The sequence below is a fragment of the Hippopotamus amphibius genome, chromosome 5 (genome assembly GCF_030028045.1).
Source record: "Hippopotamus amphibius kiboko isolate mHipAmp2 chromosome 5, mHipAmp2.hap2, whole genome shotgun sequence".
Taxonomy (NCBI): Eukaryota; Metazoa; Chordata; class Mammalia; order Artiodactyla; family Hippopotamidae; genus Hippopotamus; species Hippopotamus amphibius.
In genome coordinates, this window is record NC_080190.1 from 32,792,912 (window position 1) to 32,817,737 (window position 24,826).

Genomic DNA, 24,826 nt, shown 5'->3' on the forward strand with positions numbered 1-24,826 from the left:
TGAGCTTTCTGCCCAGCATTGCTGGCTTTGAAGATGAAAGAAGAGGGCCTAGTGCCAAGGAATGCCGGTGATCTCTAGAAGCTGGAAACAGCAAAGAGACAGAACCACCCCTAGAGCTCCCAGAAAGGAATGCACTCCTGACAAAACCTTGGCGTAGCCAATGCAACCCATTTCAGACTTCTGAACTACAGAACTGGATGGTATTTTAAATCACTAAATTGGTGGTAATTTGTTACAGCAACAGTAGAAAACTGATACACGGTCTAGGTTGCTTCAATATAATGGTAATGATAACCAGTAATATTCAGTGCCTGGTAATGTTGCTAAACATTTTATAAGCGTTGTCTAAGTTGGTTGATACAGTCTTCCTATGAGGCAGGTACTGTTATCCATACCCACTTTACAGATGGAGATATGGAAGCTTGGTGATATCAAGTAACTTGTCCAAGGACACGAAGCTACTGAGAGTCAGAGCCAGGGCTTGAACCCAGGTCTCCAGGATACCAAAGTCCATGCTGGTAATCACCACCTCTGACCATGATCTTGACCTGCGTTAATAATAAAGATAATGGTAATAATAGTAATAATAGCAGCTAACGTTCATTTAACACTTCCTTTGGCTAGGCACTGTGCTTCTCAGTTAATACTCACGACAAACCTGTGAGATACATACTATTATTATCGCCATTTTACAGACATTATCGCCAGTGTCCCGGGCCTCTATTGCTTGCCTGGCCTCGACTGCTGCCTTTCTCTGACTTATGTTTGTCACCTGAATGCAGACCATTCACTTGGCTCCAGCCCTTGTCAGGGCCTTTATGGCTGACTTCCAGGCCTTCTCGTGTGTCTACAGATCATCCGCCTCCTCCCTGTATCCCTGCCCCCATGGTGCTTTTCCAGCCAAGCCTCAGATGCTCTGGCTTTAGCCTCTGACCTTAAGATCAGCCTCTACCTGTAATCCCGGCAGTATGGAGTGGGGCCAGAAGGGATTGAAGAGCTGCTAGAATCTTCCCTTGGTGCTCTTTGCTGAGCCCTCTAATAAAAAGTGTGATGGGCCTCAGGAAGGCACAGGTAATGGGCATGGGGTCTCCAAGTCAGGTCTGGACTGCAGCGTCAGAGCCTTGGCCAAGGAGGAAACACGCCTGCGGCTGTGTCTGGCCTGGACTCGGTGTTCAGGAGCCACGGTCAAGAAAAGGCCTGGCAAGCCTTGTCTGTGAGTCAGGTTTCCACATATAATTCCATGGTGAAGAGTTACCATTTGTTACCTTAAGATCCCCCCATGCTTTAAGTATATTCAATATAAAAATATTGACTGGGTGTAATTCTTTACTAGGAAATGTAATACATGTGTTATTTGAAAATATGTGTGGATATTCAGCTATTAGAATTAACCCATAAGCATTTATTACCCTGAAGGAGGAGACTTGACTTCAAACAAATAAAGTTACTATTAAAAAGTATAAATTGAGTGCTCCTTTTTGAATTGTTCTCTGCTTAGGACATTAGCATGGGTATAGAATTTAATATAAAGATAACAGTAATAATAATAATAGCAATAATAGCAGCTAATGTTCACTAAGCACTTCCTGTATGCCAGGCACGGTGCTTCTCATTTAGTAATCATGACAATGAGATATGCTCTATTCTTATCACCATTTTATAGACAGGAAAACAGAAGCTGAGAGGATGTAAACAACTTGGCCCAAGATAATTGTGGGCAAAGAGTTAATGTAACAGCTCTCATTTCCCTTTCTGCAGGAGAATTTGACCTTCGTTGAGTTCTGCTCTGTTACCCTGGTAACCTGATAAGAGCCATATGTCAATTATGTATCTAGGCAACATTGCCTGTGATAAAAATGACCCCTAATTGGTTGGTAAATTGCATCTGGAACTGGGAGGAGTTGTATGTAAACTATGAATCCCTGAAAGAGACACCATACTTTGGTCTTCCCTGAGGGCAATGTCTGGATGCCTCTTATGGGGACCCTGGAAGCTGTGCCTCAGGAGTTGTTAATAAACTCCGGAGCTGAGAATGCTGCTCCTTTGAGACCCCAGGTCAGCTCCTCTGCCTCTGGTCTCCTTGCGTGACAGCTGCTGGACTGGCGCAAAGACTGCCCTAGATGAGATAGGCCACTCGGCCCTGTCCTGCTGGCCTGTGTCCTCCATCCTTCTGAGGAGACTGGAGCAGGCATGGCCCATGGTCATCTTGTGAGTCCCAATGATCAGCTGGACCTAAAACGTTGGATCTAAAAGTCAGTTGGATGGGTGGGTGTTGCAGTCTGACAGCCGGAAGTGAAAGGGTCAAAGCTGGAGCCTGTGCATTCTCACCATAGTGCCCACACCCGTCGCCAGCCTTCTAGGGTGCCTCAAGGAGAAGTAATTCTCCCAAGGTCTCAGGACTGATATTTAGCAGATCCTAGCTTGTCTACTTCCAAAATCATGCCCTTAACCACCAGTGAAGGTGTGACTGTGGAATAAAAAGATCTGTTCGTCACAAGTGGCTCGTTTAGCCCTGCCTTGTTCATCGTACCCATAGGTGCATGGCTCACAGGAGTCCCTGGAAGGTGACTTGATAGTGTCGGTGGACAGGAAAGGGACAGCGTTGGTCATTCCCAGGGCTTATGCTTCTTTAGTTTTGCTGTTGCATTCCTTCCTCTCCTTTCTTTTCTCATCTGTTTCCCCCCATCTGTTCTTTTCCTTAAAAAAAAAAAAAAGCTTTTTATTTTGAATTACTTTTAGATTTAGAGAAAAGCTACAAAAATGCTACCCTTCCTGTATACCTTTTACCCAGATTTCTCTAATATTAACATCTTACATAACTAAAATACAGTTACTAAAGCCAAGAGTTTAACATCGGTGCAATTCCACTAACCTCCAGACCTTGTTCAAAATTTCACTGGTTTTTCCCCTAACATTCTTTTCCTTTTTTAAAAAAAGAAAATTATTTATTTATTTCGCTGCGTCAGGTCTTAGGTACAGTGCATCGGCTCTTCATTGTGGGGTGCAGGCTTCTGTAGTTGCAGCGTGTGGGCTTCTATCTAGTTGTGGCCCGCGGGCTCAGTAGTGGTCGTGGCGTCTGGGCTTAGTTGCCCTATGGCATATGGGATCTTAGTTCCCCGACCAGGGATTGAACCTGCATCCCCTGCATTGGAAGGTGGATTCTTAACCACTGGACCACCAGGGAAGTCCCCTAATGCTTTTTGTTGTTGTTGTTTGTAGGTAGGCTTAGATGCTGATCGTAGCTAGGATCCCGCAGCACATGCTGTCATTCGCCTTAGTCTCCTCCAGTGTGTACCAGTTCCTCCGTCGTTCCTCATCTTGACACTTTGGAAGAACACCAATGTTTTGTAGTTTTGTAGGATGCCCTTTAGTTTGGGTTTGTCAGATGCTTTCTATGATTGGACTGAGGTTATAACTTTTGGGCTCGAAGGCCATAGCAATGATGCTGCATCCTCCTCGGTGCATTGTGTCAAAGGATCATGATGTGGCTATGTCATTACTGGTGCTCATTCTTTTTTCTCTCTTTTCTCTTTAACCCACAAAAAATTCAGCACATTAAGATGGGGTCATAGTACCAGGGACAGAAGCCCGCATCCTTAGTATAGAAGGGTGCCGGGTCCAGCCAGGGCTGCTCTTGCTGTTTCCATTTTTCTTCCACATTTTGTTTTTCCAACACTTCTTGTAGCTCCTCCAATTTTGCAGCTACTGACAGGGAAGTCACTTCTCTCAAGCTGAACTTTGTTAGTGAAGTAGCTAGGCCGTGCATGACTCTTTGCCACTGTCAGTAGGGTGGCTGATTGTGTGTGAGGTTTGCACTCTGGCATGGCCAGCCTGGGAGATTTGGTTATTGGTGATTGAAGCTGTCCTGACGCTGCTCTGCCCTCACCAGGTTCTTAGAGATGCTGGAGCCTGAGGGGCCTGTGGTTTCCTGGAGGATGCAGCACTGGGCGTAACAGAGCCCAATGTTAGGCCCACAAAATTTCTCCCTCCCCTCATCTCTAGGAGTGTCTTATGCAAGTGAGTCTTTCCTTCAGGGTCTTTTCCTCTGTGTTTTATTGTTGTGTGAATGAAGGGTTTCAAAAGTTGGCTGGGCCAGGGTCAGGCAGCTAAGGGGTGAGGGAGTGTAGGGATAGAGTCAGGAGGGTGGAGGAGGGTCCTGCTCCCAGCAAAGCACACCTATTGGATATGTCTTTCTTCCTGATTTTCTGACTCCGTGGGGAGCATGTTCCAGAAAAGCACAATTACACAATTTAAATAGAAATCTCAAATAAGTGGAATTTTTCTGGTCTTCAATTTTTAAGGAATGAATTAAGTGTGAGTTCTTATCAGAAATTTATTTTTAAAATTAAAACACTTCTAGGTATATTTTAGGATCAGTACAGTTACCCTAATCTCTTTATAGTTTACTTTATAGAATTTAGTGTTGACAAGAGAAGTTCACTGAATTGTTTCCTCATTTGGAATCACAGGGCTTTGGACCAGAGAGTATCAGGTATATTATGTTCAATGTAATGTCTCCACTACACATATTTCAAGAGACATTAAACTGAAAAGTAGAAAAAAGGAATTGGTTTTTCTTCCTTTTTAAGATGAACAGTGAAAAAACCTTTCTCCAGTCCTTTTCTGTCACCTTTCTAGTTCCCAGGAAACCACTGATCTTAATTTCTTATATCTCCTTCCAGAATTTCTTTTTGCATATACAAGCAAACACAAAAATAGACTCGTAATTTCCCCTCTTTGGGGGCAAAAGGTAGCATATTAGTTTTCAAAAATGTATTTCTTGAAGATTATGATTCATCAAGAATACATATTTCTTCTTTCGTCTCAGATATTTTTTTTAAATTACATGTTACAGCCCCTTATGAACCCCCTCTGCAACCTGATTGTCCCAGAGGTAACCACTGCCTCCCTCCCTACCAGAGGTAACCACTACCACAGACTCAACATTTATCCTTTCCAGCACGTCAGCATGCTTTCATATGTTTGCTAGATATTTATGAATTCATAAACCGCATGTAGTATCATTTTATATGCCTTAAAACATTATATAAACTATTTTATATACTGCAAACTACTTTATATAAAATACTTTATATACTGCAAACACCGGTCTGCAGCTTTTCCCTCAACATTATGTTTTGTTTTGTTTTACGGTCACAAAATGTATATTTTGATTATCAAAAGATTGTCAAAGTTTGAAACAAGGTCAGGTAAGAGCTATGCTATGTAATAATGTAATATCTGGTCACTGGAAAGTTTGAAAATCAGTATTTTTTATAATTATAAAATCAATAATCTGGTAATTGACAGGTGAGCCATAATTTATTTTTTATTAATCTGAAGTTATTTTTGCTTTGGGAATCTAATTGTACATGCTTGATCATAATTACCTAGGCCTTTTTAAAGAGTGTTGGTAGGGTTTTTCTCATATATGAATGCAACACAAGCTACTGTAGATAATTTGAAAGGCAAAGAAAAGTGTAAAGTAGAAACTAAAATGTCCATGATCTATCCATACTACTTCAGAAACAGCCACTGTATACATTTTGATATATTTATTTCCAGGCTTTTTTTCTGTGCACATAAAAATATTTTGTTTCAAAACTAGGATTATTTCATGTGAAGTTCATTATCCTTAATATAACTTTATGACCATGACCTTTTTTCAATTAATATTCTTGGGAAATCTGATATAAATATAAATATTTCATATGAATTCACCAGACTGTATTTAACTGGTCCCCAAAGATCAAAGTAGTAGGAACAGTATATCCTGAATATACTGATTAAATTCAAATGATTTTTTTTTTCTTAAAGTATACTATTCAACTTCAAATTACATATTTTGCCTAAGCAAACAAGTCCTCAGTAATTGTGTGATATGCCCTACTGAATGCAACCTCTTGATATTATCAAAGCTCTACTTTTAACACAAGGCTGAAATTTTGCTCCCAAGATGCACACTTCTGAATCATAAAGTAGTGTAAAGTAGTGTTGGTTACTCAGGTTTAAGTATAATAGAATCTGCTGTGGTTATTGAATAGTTTTCACACACACAGTTTTGGTCTCCATGAGTTTATGCTTAATAGTGGAAAAGCAAAGGTCCTCCTTATAAGTGACCAATTACGTGAATGACCTAAAAATAGAGTTCTGGTGTTATGTTTTTGAGATGGTACTATGTTGATAGAGTAGCTCCAATACATTCTTTTTAACTGTTGCAAAATGATTCATTGTTTAAATAAATTACGATTCATCTATTCTTTGTTATTTCTGCCTCCAATTATTTGTGTTATAAGGACTACAGTTATGTATTTAAAAACTCAGCTTATTCTTTCAAACACCAATGAGCATGTCTATACCTTCTGAATCCAGTGGTCCAGGAAAGGGCCTGAAGGTTGTGAACATTGCTCTCCTTTATACCTGGTACTTACTTATTGAGTAGGAAGATAACTGGATGGATGCATGCATGCACAGATCCATGGATGCATGGGCGATTAGATGGATGGATGGATAGATGGGTGGTTTAATGAATTCTTGAATCTCTTGATTTGTCTAACCTTGCATATCCATTTATAAACTGTCCTTGCCTATGCAGAAGAACAACATATAAACTCTTAGTCTGCTTTTCCTTCTAGATGTTGAAATGCTTCAGGCCAGTACATCTAATCCAATCCCTGGAGATGGTTTCTCTCGGACCACTAAGGATTCTATGATCCGCAAGTTTTTAGAAGGTTAGTTGCAGCAGTGAGCAGGGAAGCAAAAAGAGGGAAAGAGAAACAGATGTAAGACATTGCTTGGCTCCCTCTGAGGGTTGCTCCACTCAAAGAATGTGCTGCCATGCACATGGCACATGGTGTGATTGAAGGTATTCTATTCCCACGAGCGCCTCCATCAGCCTGTTATAAGTAAGTCAGAAGTTTGCACCACTGCAGCCACTGCTTTGGATAAACAAGTTGCTTTTAGCTTGGTCTCTTTTTAAATACTCATGTTTATTTTTATTTGACCAAAATTTAATGAGTACCCACTATGAACAAAGCACTATTTTATTTTCTTTATAAATTTTATTTATTTATTTATTTATTTATTGGCTGCGTTTGGTCTCCCTTGCCGCATGCGGGCTTTCTCTACTTGCAGTGAGCAGCGGCAACTCTTCATTGTGGTGTGCAGGCTTCTCATTGCAGAGGCTTCTCTTGTTGTGGAGCACGGGCTCTAGGTGCACAACCTTCAGTAGTTGTGGCACGGGGTCTTAATAGTTGTGACTTTCAGGTTCTAGAGTGCAGGTTCAGTTGTTGTGGTGCACAGGGTTAGTTGCACTGTGGCATGTGGGATCTTCCTGGACTAGGGATGGAACCTGTGTCTCCTGCATTAGCAGGCAGATTCTTAACCACTGTGCCACCAGGGAAGTCTCCAAAGCACTATTTTAGATGTTGGGCTAGGAAAATAAGATATGATTAATATCCTCAAGAGACTTTACTTTCTGGTGAAGGAGGAGAGCATAGGGAGACATACACAGGTATTATTAAATCAAGACTGTATTGGATAGTGATTATATATATACTGTCCAGTTTTCCCACTATTTATGAAGAGATTGTCTTTGCCCCCCTGTGAATTCTTGTCTCCTTTGTCATGAATTAATTGATCATAAAGGCATGAGTTTATTTCTGGGCTTTCTATTCTTTTCCACTGATCTACAGTAGTCCATTTTTATGGCAGTACTATACTGTTTTGATTACTGTAGCTTTGTAGTATAGTTTGAAATCAGGGCATATGATACTTTCAGCCTTGTTCTTCTTTTGCAAGATTGCTTTGGCTATTTGGGGTCTTTTGTGTTTCTGTACACATTTTAAAATTATTTGTCCTAGTTCTGTGAAAAATACCATTGGTATTTTGATAGAGATTGCATTGAATCTGAAGATTGTCTTGAGGAGATTGGTCATTTTAACAATATTAATTCTTCCAATCCATGAATGTGGTATATCTTTCCATTTGTTTGTGTTGTCTTCAGTTTCTTTCATAAATGCTTTATAATGTTCAGAGTACAGGCCTTTTACTTCTTTGGCTAGATTTATTCCTAGGTATTTTATTCTTTTTGAGGCAATTGTAAATGGGATTGTTTTCTTAATTTCCATTTCTTATGGTCTATTATTAGTGAATACAACAGATTTCTGTATATTAATTTTGTCTTCTGCAACTTAACTGAATTCATTTACTAGTTCTAATAGTTTTTTGATGGCATCTTTAGGATTTCCTATATATAGTATCATGTTATCTGCAAACAGTGACAGTTTTTCTTTTTCCTTTCTGATTTGGATTTCTTTTATTTCTTTTTCTTGTATGATTGCTATGGCTAGAACTTCAAATACTATGTTGTATAAAAGTGTCTTGTTCCTGATCTTAGCAGAAATGCTTTCAGCTTTTTACCATTGAGTATGATGTTAGCCATGGGCTTGTTATACATGGCCTTTATTATGCTGCGGTATTGTTCCCTCTGTACCCACTCTGTTGAGAGTTTTTATCATAAATCGATGTTGAATTTTGTCAGAAGCTTTCTCTGCATCCATTGAAATGATCATATGATTTTTATTCTTTGATTTGTTAATATGGTGTGTCACATTCATTGATTTGCAGATATTGAATCATTTTTGCATCCCTGGGACTAAATCCCACTTCATCAGATGCATAATCCTTTTAATGCATTGTTGAATTCCCTTTGCTAATATTTTGTTGAGGACAATTTTGCATCTATGTTCATCAAGGATATTGGCCTGTAATTTTCTTTATTGTGGTGTCTTTGTCTATGTTGGGTTATCAGGGTGATGCTGACCTTACAGATGAGTTCAGAAGCATTCCTTCCTCTGTAATTTTTTGGTGTGAACTCTTCTTTAAATGTTTCATAGAATTCACCTATAAGCTATCTGGTCCTGGCCTTTTATTTGTTGGGAATTTGTAAAATTACTGATTCAATTTCACTTCCAGTTATCAGCCTGTTCATATTTTCCATTTCTTCTTGATTCAGTCTTCATTTCATATTTCTAGTTGTGGTACTTTCTTTTCTGCTTAGAGAATGTTTTCTGTAAAACCAGCTTAGTGGTGCTGAACTCTTAGCTTTTGCTTGTCTGTAAAACTCTTTATCCCTCCTTCAAATCTGAATGATAGCCTTTCTGGGTAGCATATTCTTGGTTGTAAGCTTATTTTTATCAACTTAAATATGATATCACTAGCTTCTGGCCTGCAAAATTTCTGCTAAAAAGCAGCTGGTATTCTTATGGGAGTTCTCTTATACATAACAAGTTGCCTTTCCCTTGCTGCTTTTAATATTCTCCCTTTAATTTTTGCCATTTTTATTACAGTGTGTCTTAGTGTGGACCTCTTTGGGTTGATCTTGTTTGGGACTCTCTGTGCTTCCTGGACCTGAATGTCTTTTTCCTTTCCCAGGTTAGGGAAGTTTTCATCTATTATTTATTCAAATATGTTCTCTGCCCCTTTCGTTCTCTTTTCTCCTTCTGAGACCCAGTAATGTGAAAGTTAGTATGCTTGGTGTTGTCTCAAAGCTATCCTAAACTATCCTCATTTTTTAAAATTCTTCTTTCTTTTTTTCTGCTCAGCTTGAGTGATTTCCACTATTCTGTCTTCCAGTTCACTGAGCTGTTCCTCTGTATCATCTCATCTACTATTAATTCCTTCTAGTGTATTTTAAAATTTCAGTTATTGTATCCTTCAGATCTGTTTGGTTCCTTAAATTTTCTAACTCTTTCTTAAACTTCTCACTGTGTTCATCCATTCCTCCCCGAGTTCATTGAACATCTTTATGATTATTATCTTGAACTCTTTATCAGGTAGATTGCTTATCTCCACTTCGCTTAGTTCTTCTTCTGGGGTTTTTCTTTTTCCTTCACTTGGAATATATTTCTCTGTCCCTCATTTTGCCTAATTCTCTGCTTTAATTTTTGTGTACTAGGTAGCTTGGTGATGTTTCCCAATCTTAAAGAAGTGACCATATGTAGCAGATGTCTGTGGGGTCCTGTAGCACACTTCCCTCTGGTCACCAGAGCTATATACTCTAGTGGTGCCCCCTATGTGGGCTACATGCGCTGTCCTATTGTGGCAGTACAAGCAACTACTGTGGGCGTGCTGGTAGGTGGGGCTGGCCCCAGGCCTGATTGACCACCAGACCCTACCTAATGTGGAGGCTGCCAGCTTGTTGATGGGCAGGACTGGGTCCCAGGGCAGCTGGCTACAGGACTTGGGGGTCCCAGGGTTTAACAGTTGTTTTTAGTCACTTCTCTGTTCCTAGGCAACAGCGTGGGAATGTCCAATTTGGAGAGGGAAGTGCACCGTCTTGATCAGGAAGAAGATGTTTATCACACAGTGGATGATGATGAGGCCTTTTCCGTGGACTTGGCCAACAGGCCCCCTGTCCCAGTGCCCAGGCCAGAGGCCAGTGCTTCTGGCACTCAACAACCGTCTGACAATGAACCATACATTTCTAAAGGCAAGTGGGGCAAGGGATGGTGCCCAGTGGGGTCTTCAGAGTCTCTCAGCAGGAATTCCCGGGATCTTCTACCTCCTAAACTATTGCTTAGAGACTATTCCCTACTGAATGGCCTCAAACCAGCCCCAGGAGACAGAGTCAGAGCTTGGGGCAGATTCTGGGACTAGACTAGGGGCAGTAGTCAGATTCAGTTCTGGCCTTCCTGGAGGAATTCATGCATAGTGTGAAGACAGAGATAAAAAAGCTGTCCCTCTTCTCCAAATGGCAAGATCTCTGGTAAATTTTTATCTCCTGAAACTCTCATTATTATTATTATTAAATTTTGTTGTTGTTGCATTGGGTCTCGTTGCTGTGTACGGGCTTTCTCTAGTTGTGGTGAGCGGGGGCTACTCTTCCTTGCAGTGTGTGTGCTTCTCATTGTGGTGGCTTCTCTTATTGAGGGCCATGGGCTCTAGATATGCGGGCTTCAGTAGCTGTAGCACATGGGCTCAGTAGTTGTGGCTCGTGGGCTTTAGAGTACAGGCTCAGTAGTTGTGGTGCATGGGCTTGGTTGCTCCGCAGCATGTGGGATCTTCCCTGACCAGGGATGGAACCCATGTCCCCTGCATTGGCAGGCAGATTCTTAACAACTGCGCCATCAGGGAAGTCCCTGTTATTAATTTTTAATAGTCAACATTTATTGAAATCTACCAAGAATGCTGCATTTGGAATATGTCATAATAATCTATTAGGTAAGGGCCATTATCATTCCCATTTTACATATGAGGAAAATGGAGGTTTGCAGAGGTCATTTGATTATCATGTAGCAGAGCCAGGATTTGAACTCAAGGAGTCTGACTCCACAACCTTAGCTTTCAATCACAATGCTATTGATAAAAACATTGATAAAAGTTGGTGTCTGCCTACCTACATTGTCTACCTACCTACACTGATAAAAGTTGGTGATAATTGTGTTTTGACTTCTTCATAATGATCCCTGGGATGTTAGTTAGATGCTGATAGCATTGTCAGTTTCACTGTCTTTTAGGACTTGATTTTATTAATATGATTATAAATACTCAAAGAGTATAAGAATTGCCAGAGCTGTGCACCTGACGTCCATTCCATTTTTAATAGTATAAGCAGGTTGTGGGAGGTATGGCAAAAGATTATAAACTGGGGAAGATAGCTCTCAACCAGAGCCCCAGGTAATTGGGCTGGGGTTGTCAAATAAAGTATAGCATGCCTCGTTAAGTATGAATTTCAGACAGACAGCAAATAACTTTTTAGTGGAAGCATATCCCAAATATTGCACTCTTTTTTTCGGTTTTGGTTTTGGTTTGTTAAATCTGGCAGCCCTAAATTGGGTAGAAATACAGTAGAGGAGTAGAGGGATGTTATATGTTGCCTAGTGCCATCCGCGCTCATGGTTTGCCATCCCTTGGCGTGTGTAGCAGATGCTGTCAGTGTCCTGCTCACATCCCCCCAGCTTTTTATGTTTTTGTGCTCACTGGATGGACCCTGCCTGTTAGGACCTGTGTCTTTTAGCCTGATGGCTTTCCCTGGCAGCACAGGCTGGAAGAGTTGGGGGATTATCACCCCTGGATGCAGCCCTCAACCACGGACTGAGTAGAGTGGATTGCTGAGTACCGTAGCTTACTTGCCCCTCTACTGGAAGAACTCTGGGGTGCAAGCTCTGCATTGCTTTCCAGAGCGCCCCAGCTTGCCCACCATGGTGACTTACTGGCTAATCCACCGATTATTGTTGTATCCACTTCCCTGTCTTACCTCCCTCTCCGCTCACAAAGACTACTTGTACTTGGATCCTGTCCCCAGGTCTGCTTCTAAGGGAACCCAATTGAAGAAGCTTGCAAATGCCTAAATGATAATGCCTAAGTGGCTGGGGGTGGGGAGAAGGTGTTGGTGGTCTGGCTTATTGCAGGGAGTTCAGTGGGGAGGGGCACAGGTGATTCCTAAATAGCCCTGATGGACTTGCTAGGAAACTGTGGGGAGCAAAGGAAAGGGGAGAGGCAGGAGATGACAAAAAGGGCAATGGATTGGAGTCTAGGACACCTGGGTTCAAGTCTCAGCTCTTGCATTTTTCAGCTGTACGGTATGGAACATTGGGTAAGTCATTTCACCCTCTTTAGCCTTAGTTTCCTCATCTATAAAATGGGTATCATAATGATAAATGTATACAATGATGCATAATAATACTCTGGAGAGCCTTATTGTGAAGGTCACATGAAATAATACATAGGGAACTATTTTATAAACTGTAAAGCACCGTATAGACATAATGTCCCTTGTATTAACTAGCATGCCAAGGTATTGCTGTCTTATTGGCATCAGTCTCAAGGATGGCATGTGAATAATGAAAACAGAAGTTAACATGGAGTGCTTACATGTGCCAGGCACTGTTCTAAGGGCTTTCAGTGTATTAACTCGTGTAATGCCCACAAAGAGGAGGGTACAGTTATTATCCTCATTCTATAGATCAGAAAACTGAGGTAAGCAGAGGTCAAGCCTCTTGTCTTAGATCGTACGGCTCATGAATGGCAGAGCCAGGGTTTGATCCCAGGGAGTTGTGTGCAGAGCCCAGGGAGACTTAATCGCTATGCAGTCCTACCACTGAGTGAACGACTGTCATTTCCCAGTTTTCCCTACAAACCTTTATGGGTCCCTTGTGTGTAACTGACTTCATCTAAGTCCCTTTGGAGCCTTGCACATATTTCACCTGTTCCACAGCTCCGAGCTCTGTCTTATGGCACTTGTTGACATGTAAAGTAGCACTTCCTTTTATTCTCAAACTTCAGGGTGTTCCACGGCTCGCTTCTGTATTCAGGGATCAAGCAGTGTCCTTGTCCACGTGGCCCTTTTCTTTAATGATCTCATAAACACTGATCATGGCTTCTGGCTGGCTTTGTCTTTCTGGTTTGAGACCTTGTTGGTTTGGTCTGTCTCGATTTCATAATCCCTATAGCTTCTGCTCATTGATTGCCTACTTCTGGAGTTTTGATGTATAGAACTGCATACAGTTGTCCAAGTTGTGATTCATTATTATTATTTTATGTACAAGATTTTGGTAATTTTTTGGAAAATGTATAACATATTATAAAGCCTTTTAGAAAAAGATCGTATTTGGCTTTACTTAGAGTACTCTTTATCTCATAGTTTTTGCAGAAAAAACTCAAGAGCGGCCTGGGAATTTCTATGTTACCACAGAGAGCATCAGGAAAGGTAAGCACATGTCCTCAGCTTCCTTTTGTATGACCTGAACTTCTGGGTGGTAGAAGTGTTCATGTTTCAGTGATTTCCAGGTCTAACAGCTCTTTATGCTTGAAAAACAGAGAGGTTCAAGAGATACCTGAAGCGGAGCAGTACTGATGGTAAAGGAAGAGGAGAAGAGATTGGGTGCCTTAGAACACTGGACAAATTGATCCTACCAATTACATTAATACTCTAGACAGTATCTGTAACAGCACACCAAAGTACAGTTTAAACATTGAGACCGATGCCAACAGGATGAAAGTGGGCAGCCCAGCACCCAGTCTGTACCTAGCGATGCAGCCCTACCATGCTATTTACCTACTCTATCTATACTAGCTAAACTATTCTTTAATTCAACTTTTATTTGAGACATTTTGCTTGCCATTGGGTGACATTTTTCTTTTTTTTCCAAAAGACATTTTAAGGAAGTTTGAGGAGATACATGCTCTTTTGTTCTTGATTAATTTCCTTGTGCTAAACAGAGGCATTCAGTATTATCCCATTGATTCTTTTGGAAAGGAACCATGACATCATCTAAACATTTGAAAGCTTCCCTAAGGATTTTGGTAGCAGGAGATTGGAACTAATTGGCTTTTTTTAAAAATCAATTTATTTATTTATTGGATGTATTTTTTTTTGGCCATGTTGGATCTTCATTGCTGCACACGGGCTTTCTCTAGTTGCAGAGAGTGGGGGTTGCTCTTCATTGTGGTGCATGGCCTCCTCATTCTGGTGGCTTCTCTTGTTGTGGAGCATGGGCTCTAGGCACATGGGCTTCAATAGTTGTGGCTCACGGGCTCTAGAGCTCAGGCTCAGTAGTTGTGTCACATGGGCTTAGTTACTCCAAGGCATGCGGTATCTTCCTGGGGCAGGGTTCGAAGCTGTGTCCCCTGCATCGGCAGGCAGATTCTTAACCACTGCGCCACCTAGGATGTCCTGGAACTGATTGGCTTTTGCATTTTTTTTTTTTTTTTTGGTCCCACTCCATCTCTTAATACAATTAAAGACAGCCTTGAAAAGGGCAAACCTGGGAGAAAGGTATGTGAGTGTGTGTAGACAGATGAGTGAATGCTTGGTAAGAATGATAGATAAGCTTCTTTGACGCTTTATCAATACCCATTGGTGAAGTTGTCTCTCTTTTTCCTCTTGCCAGCTTCCTAAATCACAATGCCCAAATGGGGTCCTGCTGGAGAAATTTAGAATCAAAGATAGCCCTACAGGAAATGAGCAGTGAAATGTCAAGTTGTTTTCACATGCTCTAGTGGTCCCACCACCTCTTCAAGTAGCTCATTCCCCACGGAACTTAGTGGAGTCACACAGCCTGGAGAGAGAGGAGTTGGCTTCACACTTCCCTAGAATATCCAAAGCAGAGAACTATAAATTTTTAATGTGGAGGAGAGATTGGCACAGGAACAACCCAAGGGAGTCAGATGGGACCCAGAACCGAATTTTTACCTGGTGACATTGGACCTGGGTCATGATTCCATTAGCATTCCAGTCTCCTCAGGCAGTTCATGCCCGTAGGTCCGCAGTCATTGTGCCCCACGCTGCTCGGAGTCAGGGAGGATGGGGAGGGCTGGAAGTGGTGCTGGGAGAGGCATCCTGGTTAGACTTTCCTCTGTATTCTCTTCTGGGAGTGGGTTTTAGCCGAAATTAGTGGTTCTCAACTGGGAACCCACACTTCCCACGCCACCCACCCTGCCAGAGGACATTTGGCAACGTCTGGGAGATTTTTTGTTGTCACAACTGAGGAAGGGGATGCTATTGCCATCGAGTGGGTAGAGGCCAGGGATAAGGCTAAACATCCTACAGCATACAAGACAGCCACCCAATACCAACAAAGAATTGTCTAGCGCAAAATGTCAGTAGTGCCACTGTTGAGAAACGCTGGTCTAAAGGCTTCTCAGTAACTCATGTTGACTCACCCAGTGGAAGCCGTACCTTTCTAAAATGGTGTGGCCTTGTCTGCTTCAGTGCAGCAGGCTTTGAAATTATCCGCGGCTTCCCTCTGTCTGATTCCATGTCACATCTCCCCTTTCTTGGTTCCACGTGTAATTGTTCTTTCGAGACACATCCTCTTGAGCCCATGACCTGCCTCGTTAACCCCACTCATCGGTTAGCTCGCCCCAGTGGAGGAGCTATCAAGCTGAGTTTCTCCATCCTTTCCAGAGGCACCTGTCAGACCGTGGAGGGACAGGCCTCAGTCGACTGTATATGACCCTTTTGCTGGGATGAAGACGCCAGGCCAGCGGCAGCTTATCACCCTCCAGGAGCAGGTGAAGCTGGGCATCGTCAACGTGGATGAGGCCGTGCTCCACTTCAAAGAGTGGCAGCTCAACCAGAAGAAGCGGTCTGAGTCCTTTCGCTTCCAGCAGGTAACTGGCTCCAGATGGACTTTGTTTCACGTCTGTTTCTCTGCTAGACAGTAGAGGAGGGTTGGGTCCCTGGCTGTCGTGTGCGGTGCTATAGCTGCATACCTGTGGGTGGGCCTGAGAACGTCTGTGTGAGTGTCATGGTGAGTGAGTGCGTGTGTGTATTTGTCACCCGTTGTCTGTAACCACGTGGCTCCCTCACTGAGAGCTGGATGACTTTTCTTGTTGTCGTGAGGCTAGAGATCAGGAACCCAGACTCAGCTGTAACTCCCAGTTCTGCACCTGCTGCTTCCCTTTGTGTTTGGCCCCATACTTTTGCTTTCCAGCTTTTTTCTTTTCGGAGGCCTTCTTTCTACTCCTGGTGCCAGCAGTCCCACAGAACTATCACACTTGAGAACTCAAGGAGAACTTGGACAGCTCCCAAGAATTATGATTAAGTGAACAAAACAAGTCTCAGACATAAAGCCATTCAAGTTAAAACACATTCACATACATACACCCCCTCCCGCCCCCGCACACACACAGACGCACACACACAAACTCTGTAGACATGTATGCAAAGGCAAAGGCAAAAATCTGGAAAGGGCCACGCCACACTCATCCCAGTGGTTACTTACTCAGGCAGAGACTGGGATTGGAGGGCTGGGCTGTCAGGAGACTCCCGCTGTTCGCATGAGGCTAACTCCACGCAGTGAGATGTGGGGATGTGAGTCCTGAAGCTGCATTTGTCCAGCTCTGACGACAGTCTGAGGCACTGTGCTAAGCCTGAGTGGACATAATCTCTTCCACCTGTCACAGCATGCGATGAAATAAATATCATTGCTCCCATTTTACAGAAAGGCGAGGCTCATAGAGGTGAGGAGGCAAACTCAGAATTCAAACGAGCCCTCTCTCACTCCAGAGCCTGTGCTCCCTTCACTGCACCTTCTGCCTTCTGAGTGCTCCCTAAAACAGGGTCACCCACTCTCCCAGCCTGCCTCCCTCTGTCTGGGCATCTGGATGCAGGAACCCAGGGCCCTCCACACCCAGGAGATCCAGGGAGGCTGCAGTGCTGCTGGCAGAGGCTGGTCCTGGCCAAACACCGATTTTCTTTCTCCTTGCCAAGTTGGTGCCACGTGGCACGGTAGTTAGGAGCAGCCAGGGCTCCAGAGCCAGGCAGCCTGAGTTCAGCCTTATTCTGCCTCTTTGGGCTGGATGACCTTGGCCCTTCTGTACCTCCGCTTTCCCGTCTCTGAAATGTGAAGGGGAAGGACTAGACAATGTAAACCTTGTAAAGCCCTCAGCATGCCTGACACATAGTAAATGCTGAGAGTATTCCGTGCTCCAACAGCCTCCTGGTACTTCCAGAGCGCCCCCCATTCCAAGGACTGGAGGATGTGAGGACCATTCCTGGGGCTGCCCCATCGTGCGTTTCCTCCATGCCTCTGTCCACCCCTCTGGCACCTTCACTTCCCCTCCCGTGAGCAGACACCAACCAGGTTCCCATCAGCTCCTTCTCTACACAGGTGACTCTTGAGTCTGTGTTTCCGGTAACACCTTTCCAGCCACCAGCTGAGCGTGTCCCCCCTGAGGCACCTTAGACCTGCAGCACATCCAACAACAAACCGTCCCTTGAGGCTGCTTCCCTTTCCCGACACCCTGTGTCTGTTCACTGCACTGTTCTCTTCCGGATGCTGTAGTTCAGCCATCACACTCTCTTGGGCTCTTCTTCCACACCCCCCATATCCCGCCAGCTGTGTGTCTTGCTTGGTCTTGCTATGTCATGTTCTTCCTGTTGCCTCTGCTCCTTTCTTTGCATTCACTCTGTCATCCCGTGCTGGCCTGTATCACCTATATCTGCCCTATCACATTGTCTCTGGGTGGGTCTCCTTGCCTCCAGCTCCCTCCCCCTCCTCTCTGCCAGACCTTAAAGCTAGGGCCAGCCCACAACTTCCAGTGTTTCCCTGCTGCTTCCTGGACCAAGCTCAGTCTCTCAGCTGCAGTCATAACCCAACCAACTTTCCAGTCCTGCCTCTGTGGCTCCCTCACAGGAACTTTCTGCTCCAACCAGATGCTTTGGCTGTTGGGCCCTGGGGCATTTCCCTAGAATGCTCAGACACTTAACCTCAAGGTGATTGTTGTTTATTGACTAAAATAGCAACAGATCTTGACTATCACATGTCTGTTCAACATTCACTGAATGACTGCAATGGACCGGACTGCGGGATTACAGAGAGGTACAAGACCTAGTCTCTTGCCCTTCGAGAGCTCACAGTAGCTCTGAAGAGACCACACACACACACACACACACACACACACACACACACACACGGTAAGGCAGCGTAGCCCAGTGCCAGATGGCATGGGCAGCACTAAGGACTGGGACAGTCTGGGGTGGGGGTGGGGCTTAGAAGGTGGCCTTGACTCAGGCTTGGAACAGAGTCATGGAATTAGTGTCCCTCAGGGTCAGGGGAATGTGTGAGAACACAGTCTCAGAGGCAGGAATGTGGGTGGAGAGCTTATAAGCAAGTAGGAGACTGGCTTGTCTAAGGGGTGTTCAAGGTGGGCAGTGGGTTGTAAGGCTGGGAAGGAGCTGGAAACCAGAGAGGAGGGAAATATTTTGTTGTGGATAAGATGTCTTCTCTTCAGGCACAACTTCTAAAAGGACTTGGATTTCTCTGGGAGCCGATTGCAAATGCACTCAGCCTCATTTGCATGTTGGAAATGTTATTGCAATGTGATATATCTTGCAAATGTCATAAAATCAGAAAGAAACTCGAATGCCCAGAGGGTATAATTCCAGTGTACATTTTAAAAATAAACTAAATATTTTCCAGGAAAATCTTAAACGGCTAAGAGAGAGCATCACCCGAAGACAGAGAGAGAAGCAAAAATCAGGAAAGCAGACAGGTATGCGGCGTTCTGGGGGTGCTGCATGCTGGGGGACTTTGCTGTGGTCTGTTGTCACCTTTCTGCTGGGGCTTGAGTGGTCAGACTGCTTGCCCAGCACCTGTCACCCTCTTTATACATCTGGGTTCCTCACTAGGCTGTGAGGTCCTTTTGGGCAATGACTGTGTCTTGTTAATCCTGTAAATTTAGCGCCTGGCACATAAGGCATGTCAGCAAATGAATGAATGATGGCTCGAACTCTGCCTCCCTCCCTCCTCCCATGAAAGAGGATGATAACGCTTTCTCTCCAGGCACCTGACTCTCCCCTTGGCATTTAGGAAGACACTTTTTTTGAGCAGAGAAAGGAGAAAATCACATTCACACAGTGTCAGTTTCTGATTCCAGCAGGGAACTGTGTCATCGGTGTCCATACCACACATTGCTTGGGAAGCCCAGGTCTCAGGTGCAGCAGGGCTTCTGCCATGTGTAGTAGGGGCCCAATGGCAGGGCCATGGATTCCAGTTGTGTACACTGAGGACCAGTCCCCTCTGCTCCCCTTGACCCTCCCTCCCCCAGGTGCTACCCGTGCAGCAGCATCACCCTGAGCAAGGCGTGGGCATTTGCCCACACTGCATGTTCTTGCTGAGAGCCTCTGGCATGATGGCTCTCTGTGATTTACACTGACCAGCGTTATACCGAAAGGAACTGGCAAGAAAAGGCTTTCAGGTGCATTCAGATTTTGAATGGAGCTACACTGCATAAAGAGCTAAGTTGGTGCATAACTTCTGTTGTCTGTCTCTAGCTGCCATCAACGGCCCAGCTTCCCATGAACCTGGTCAGGCTGGTGATACCCCGGTCTTCAAACAGGACCTCTTCCTGCCACAGGCCCCTTGCTATGCCTCTTCCTCCTCACCTGTATGAAACTACCAGTGCTGCAAGACCCAGCCCTGGCAGCCCCTTCTCAGTGAAGCCTTCTTGGACCACTCCTGGCCATTGTACTCCTTCCTCATTTGAGCATCTATAGAACCTACTATGCCTTCCATTCATCTGGTGCTTCTCTTTTGTTGCCTTTGATTTTTATTGCTTCATTCCTTCAGACTGTCGGCAATTCCCAGAAGTTCTGTCTCCAAAGTACATGTTATCATTTCTGACCCAAACCACCATCACCTCTTCCTGGATTAATGCAGGAGCCTCTTCAATTTTCTCCCTGTACCCATTCCACATTTAATCCTACAAACTGTAGCCAACAACCTTTCCAAAATAAAAATCAGATGACGTCACTCTCTTGCTCAAAGTCCTTGGGGGCTCTTGTCCCACCCAGAGTAAATCGCACTCCTCACTGTGACCTGCAAGGCCCTACATGATGTGACCCCTGAGTTCACCCTGTGTTCTAGTTGCAATGGACTGCTTTTTGTTGCTCTGCCATGCCAAGAGCATTCTGCCCAGGGCCTTTGCACTTGCTGTCCCTGCTCCACTTCTTTTCCCACGTCTTTACCTACTGGCTCTTTTTCATCCTTCAGGGTTAGGCCATTCTCTCTCTGCCATTCTCTCCACAACTCACTTTTGTGCCACTGCTCACCCTCTTCTCACAAATCACAGACTGGAATTATCTTATGTTTCTATCCTCATGGTCATTGTCCTCACCCCTCCTCCCCCTAACCCTGCCACTTCCACCTGCATAAGCTCTGTGAGGGCAAGAACTGTCTGTTTTGTGCTCTGCCGAATCCCCAGCATGTAGCACAGTATGTTGGTGGAACTCAAGAAATCTTTGTTGGAATGGTTGGCTTGAGTGAAATGTTTGGTGACAGCACTCATTCATTCCACAGATACTTACTGAGCACCAGGCACCCAGCCTGGTAAGATGTGAAAGACCTGTAAGACGTGATATTCACCATCTGGTAGCTGATGAGTTAGTCTTTTGTTTGTGTGGGTCTGGTTTTCCCAGCTAGAGCTTGTCCCATAACGCCTAGTGTTTTGCATACAGTACTAGCCTAGTGAATAGTATTGATTTTGACTGTTTGAAAGAAGCGGGTAAAGAGGATACAATCATGGCAGAAGGTCAGAGGGATCATCCTCAGACTCCTGCTTGGGTGACTAGGTTTTAAATGTATGTTGCCACTAGCCACGCTCGTGTTTGTCTGCCTCCTGGTTGAGAGGAGGAAAAAGGAGAGAAGGGAGAAAATCTAGTTCAAGAGCTGCAGTCATCCTGGGGTCAGACAACAGGGTTCTAGGTGGTAGAAGGCTGAGGTGCTTTTTAAAACTAGAGCACATGAACCCAGAGATAGAAGCCTTGATTACATGAAACATTTCAAGCTTTTACATGTAAGTAGTCTCAAGAAAGCTGCGATTTGGTGGGGCACGTGGTGTTTGAAGGCCAGCGAGTTGTAGTGTTGGAGTCAAGTGTGCTCAGCAGCCTGGGCTCCAGAACTGAGCTACTGGTGTCATCACACCTGTACCACCCACCCAGGCTCCACCTGGGCCCACTGGAGAGATTGAAACAAGACAGACATGCCTCCCGAGGAGTAGAGGGTTGCAGGCATGGGCCATGGGACCAGCAAGGTTGCGGTCAAGTTCCTGCTCACTGCTCACCACTAACTAGCTGAGAACCATGGGTAAGACACTTCACCCACCTGAGCCTCAGTTCTCATCTGCAAAATGGCACCCATAAAAGTGCCCACCCAGTAGAGCTGCTGCAAGGATTCAGCGAGTTAGGGGGTAACTGGGATCAGGCACAGCGCCTGGCCCATGGAGGCAGTCTAAAGACCACCAGCTGGCATCCTCTTAGCCAGGGCTTCCCAGGGAGAATGCGCTGGGCTGGGACTCACCATCCAGGGGCCAGGCCTGGAATCATGGCTTTTGACACATTATACAAAGTTCACTCAAGGCTAATCAGGCTCCAGATAAGTGATGCCCACCAGTGGCTCTAGTCCAGGTTAGAATGGTCTATGAGATGCCCTTCCTTCCCTGCGCCCCTACTCCTCAAGAAGCAGACCCCTGACTAGGAATTTTTTTCTCAGGGGGTGAAGAGTTAAGTATTTTTACTTTTTATACTGAGGGCTTTAATTAATGTCATAACTATTGAAAGACTGAACTATGTATAATTTGACACTCAACAAGAATGGCTGGGGACCACAAGCAGTCTACATGGGGAGAATGTCTATCCATCAGCACCCAGTCTCCTTATATTTTTGTTTTTTATTGTGATAAAATGCACATAAGATAAGATTTACTATTTGGACCTAAATGCACAATTTGGTGGCATTAAGTACATGCAAAATAGTGTACAGCCATGAACACTATCCATTTCTAGAACTTTTTCTTCCCTGACAAGGATTTGAGCGCAAGTAGCTGATCCGGGAGGTGATCCTAGGGAACACAGTAGGGGGTGGGGAAGTGAGAGAGGCAGGGAAGGCGGCCAGCAGCATGCAGTTAACACCGTGCAGCCTCGGCCTCGTCTCCCCGGAGACGCTGGGAGTCAATGGAGAGCACTTTGGAAGAGTTATCCCTCCCGAGGGGCATTTAGATACCAGCTCCCGGGTCTTTGGGTGAGGCCTGCTGGGAGACGGGTGCTTGTAATCTGGCTACCAGAGAAAGCTCAGGCAGTTGGAAGTTGGACCGCGTACTGCCTGGTGAGGCCCAAGGGCATCAGAGCATCTGCTAAAAAGAGGGCATAATTTATGGTTGGGTAAATATGATATACTAATTAACTGCATAAAACTTGATTGTATATTTAGTGACATTCTAACATGAAATTCCGTATTCTGGGGATTTGCACACTCAGGTGCCCCAGAGCTGCTGCCTCTATGCTTGTAGGGGTAGCAGGTAGGAACTGGGGAGGAGTTGGGGAGGGGTCGGGGAGAAGATTAGGATTGGGACAGGGTTTTGGACCACTTACTCTGCTTCGACCATTGCAGTTCCTTTTTTTAAAAAAAAAAACCTGTTTTCTATATTGAGCTTCTGTTTTCACTAGAGGAAAGAACTCTGCTTCACACATACACACAAAAAAACATTTGAAAATCATCGGCATAGGATAACATTAACCTAGAGGAAAATTAGGGCTGATGAATGGCATTTCTGCTTGAAGGACCTTTTCCAGGAATGGAGGCCACTCCACTCAAGGACGGACTCTATTCGTTTGGAACTTCGTTTGCCTTAGAAAAGAAAACCAATGATGACTTTAATTTGTGTTAAAATACCAAGGACAGTAAAGAGTAACAGTCTGTTTATAGTAACCTGCCAATCTTTCTTCAGCTCAGGGGAGCTGTTTTGCTCCTAATGAGATAGTGCAGAGCACTGATGGTGTAGGAAATTAGAGGAGGGCTGGCTGACTCGTGACTTGCGGAATGCCCCGGCCCCACGGAGAAGAATATCGATATTTGTGTTCTGGGCGTGCCTGTGGCCAGTGCAGGGCAGGACCCGGAGGAGCAGGCTCGTCCCAGGAAGCCTGGGTTCTGATCCCCGCTTTGTCACTGAATCACTTCATGATCCAGGACTTTTCCTTTAACCATGCTGTGCCTCGGTTTCCTCATCTGTGGTTACACCTGGTTTATCTACTTAATGGAGTAGAGAAGTTCAAAGGAGGAATAATAACACATGTGAATGCACTTTGGGAAAAGTCCTACGCAATAAAATGATGATAATTTTTTTTTCTTGGCAGTGTTCCTCTATTCAAAGAATATCCGGATTTTGTAGACATTTAGACCGGCTCTACTTGATTTTTTGAACTGTTGACTCCCAACTTTTTTTTTTCCTGTGTATTTTACTTTCCTTCCTCCTAGAACTGGTAGAGAGTTGAAAATTGTCTCATTGAAGTGAATTAAGCAGACAGGAGCCCCACTTTAAAAGATTGTTGTTAAACCCCACTTTGAAAGATTGTTGTTAAACAGCTCGGTCAAAGCTGGTGGGGGGTAGTGTCACCTGTCTGGGCTCTGAGACACCGTGGGCTCACACCCATGTGCGGGTACACCAGCTAGTCTCTGCCCACGTGCGTCCAAGCTTGGGTGGGTGCTTCTACTGCTCAGTTGTAACCAAGGGAGCCCAAGAACATGAAAAAGATCTGTGTTACACCGAGACCTGGGAAGCTGGGTTAGTCCTAGGACCAGTTACCAGACTTGGAACCAGAGTCCCTAGAGTGAGGAAAGCTTGAGCCAATGCAGCAGCAGGCTACCCTCTTAATCCTCTGCGTGCAGAATGTTGGGCACACACTTGCCCTACCCTGTGCTTGCACCTGCTCTTTCACACTGGGCTGGTTTACCCTTTCACCCTTCTTGGCAGACCTCTGGCTTTGGCAAGCAGAGCCACCTCTGCCGCTGTACTCCCTGAACTTCCTGCCACACCCGTCCCCTAGCAGAGGAGAGGCAGAGGATGAAGCGGTTCCTCAAGAATAAGAGCACGAAGAGCACACGTCCCCAAAAGTCCACCCACTTACACCTCTTCCCAGAGGCCCTGCCCTGGGGGGCTTGGGAAGGTCCAGGGCCTCAAGGGGAGCCCTGTGACAGGAACTCCCCTGGCTTTCACACTTCCCTTGGGAGGAAGCTGGTTTGGGTACCCACAGATATTTTGTTCCACTTGTCAACTGGAGTTGTTCCCTGCTCATAGCACCAGGGGGTAGAAATCGAGGGAGGAAGCAAGACCAACCACTGGGCAGGGCTAAGCCAGTAAAGAGGTCAGGTCGATGCTTTGCAGGGCAAAGGAATAATCTATCTTTCCGAATCTCTGGGGTCTCAAACCACTGATCAGCCTTGCAAGTCACAAAATCTTTCATGGGCCTGATGGACCTCCCTTCATAAACTCTCTGGATTGTTGCTGTCGTTGTAGAGCACCCACCCTTCGTCTATCATTTATT

At 44.6% G+C, this 24,826-nt stretch overlaps 1 protein-coding gene across 1 annotated transcript in view; it reads left to right on the forward strand.

The window, feature by feature from the left end:
* PIK3AP1 (phosphoinositide-3-kinase adaptor protein 1) overlaps nt 1-24,826 on the forward strand; it is a 115,109-nt gene that overhangs the window by 72,762 nt on the left and 17,521 nt on the right. The window contains exons 9-13 of the mRNA XM_057737350.1: nt 6,636-6,731; nt 10,295-10,492; nt 13,646-13,711; nt 15,911-16,116; nt 18,930-19,002. Of these exons, the coding sequence (XP_057593333.1) occupies nt 6,636-6,731; nt 10,295-10,492; nt 13,646-13,711; nt 15,911-16,116; nt 18,930-19,002 (639 nt within the window). The remainder of the gene's footprint in view (nt 1-6,635; nt 6,732-10,294; nt 10,493-13,645; nt 13,712-15,910; nt 16,117-18,929; nt 19,003-24,826) is intronic.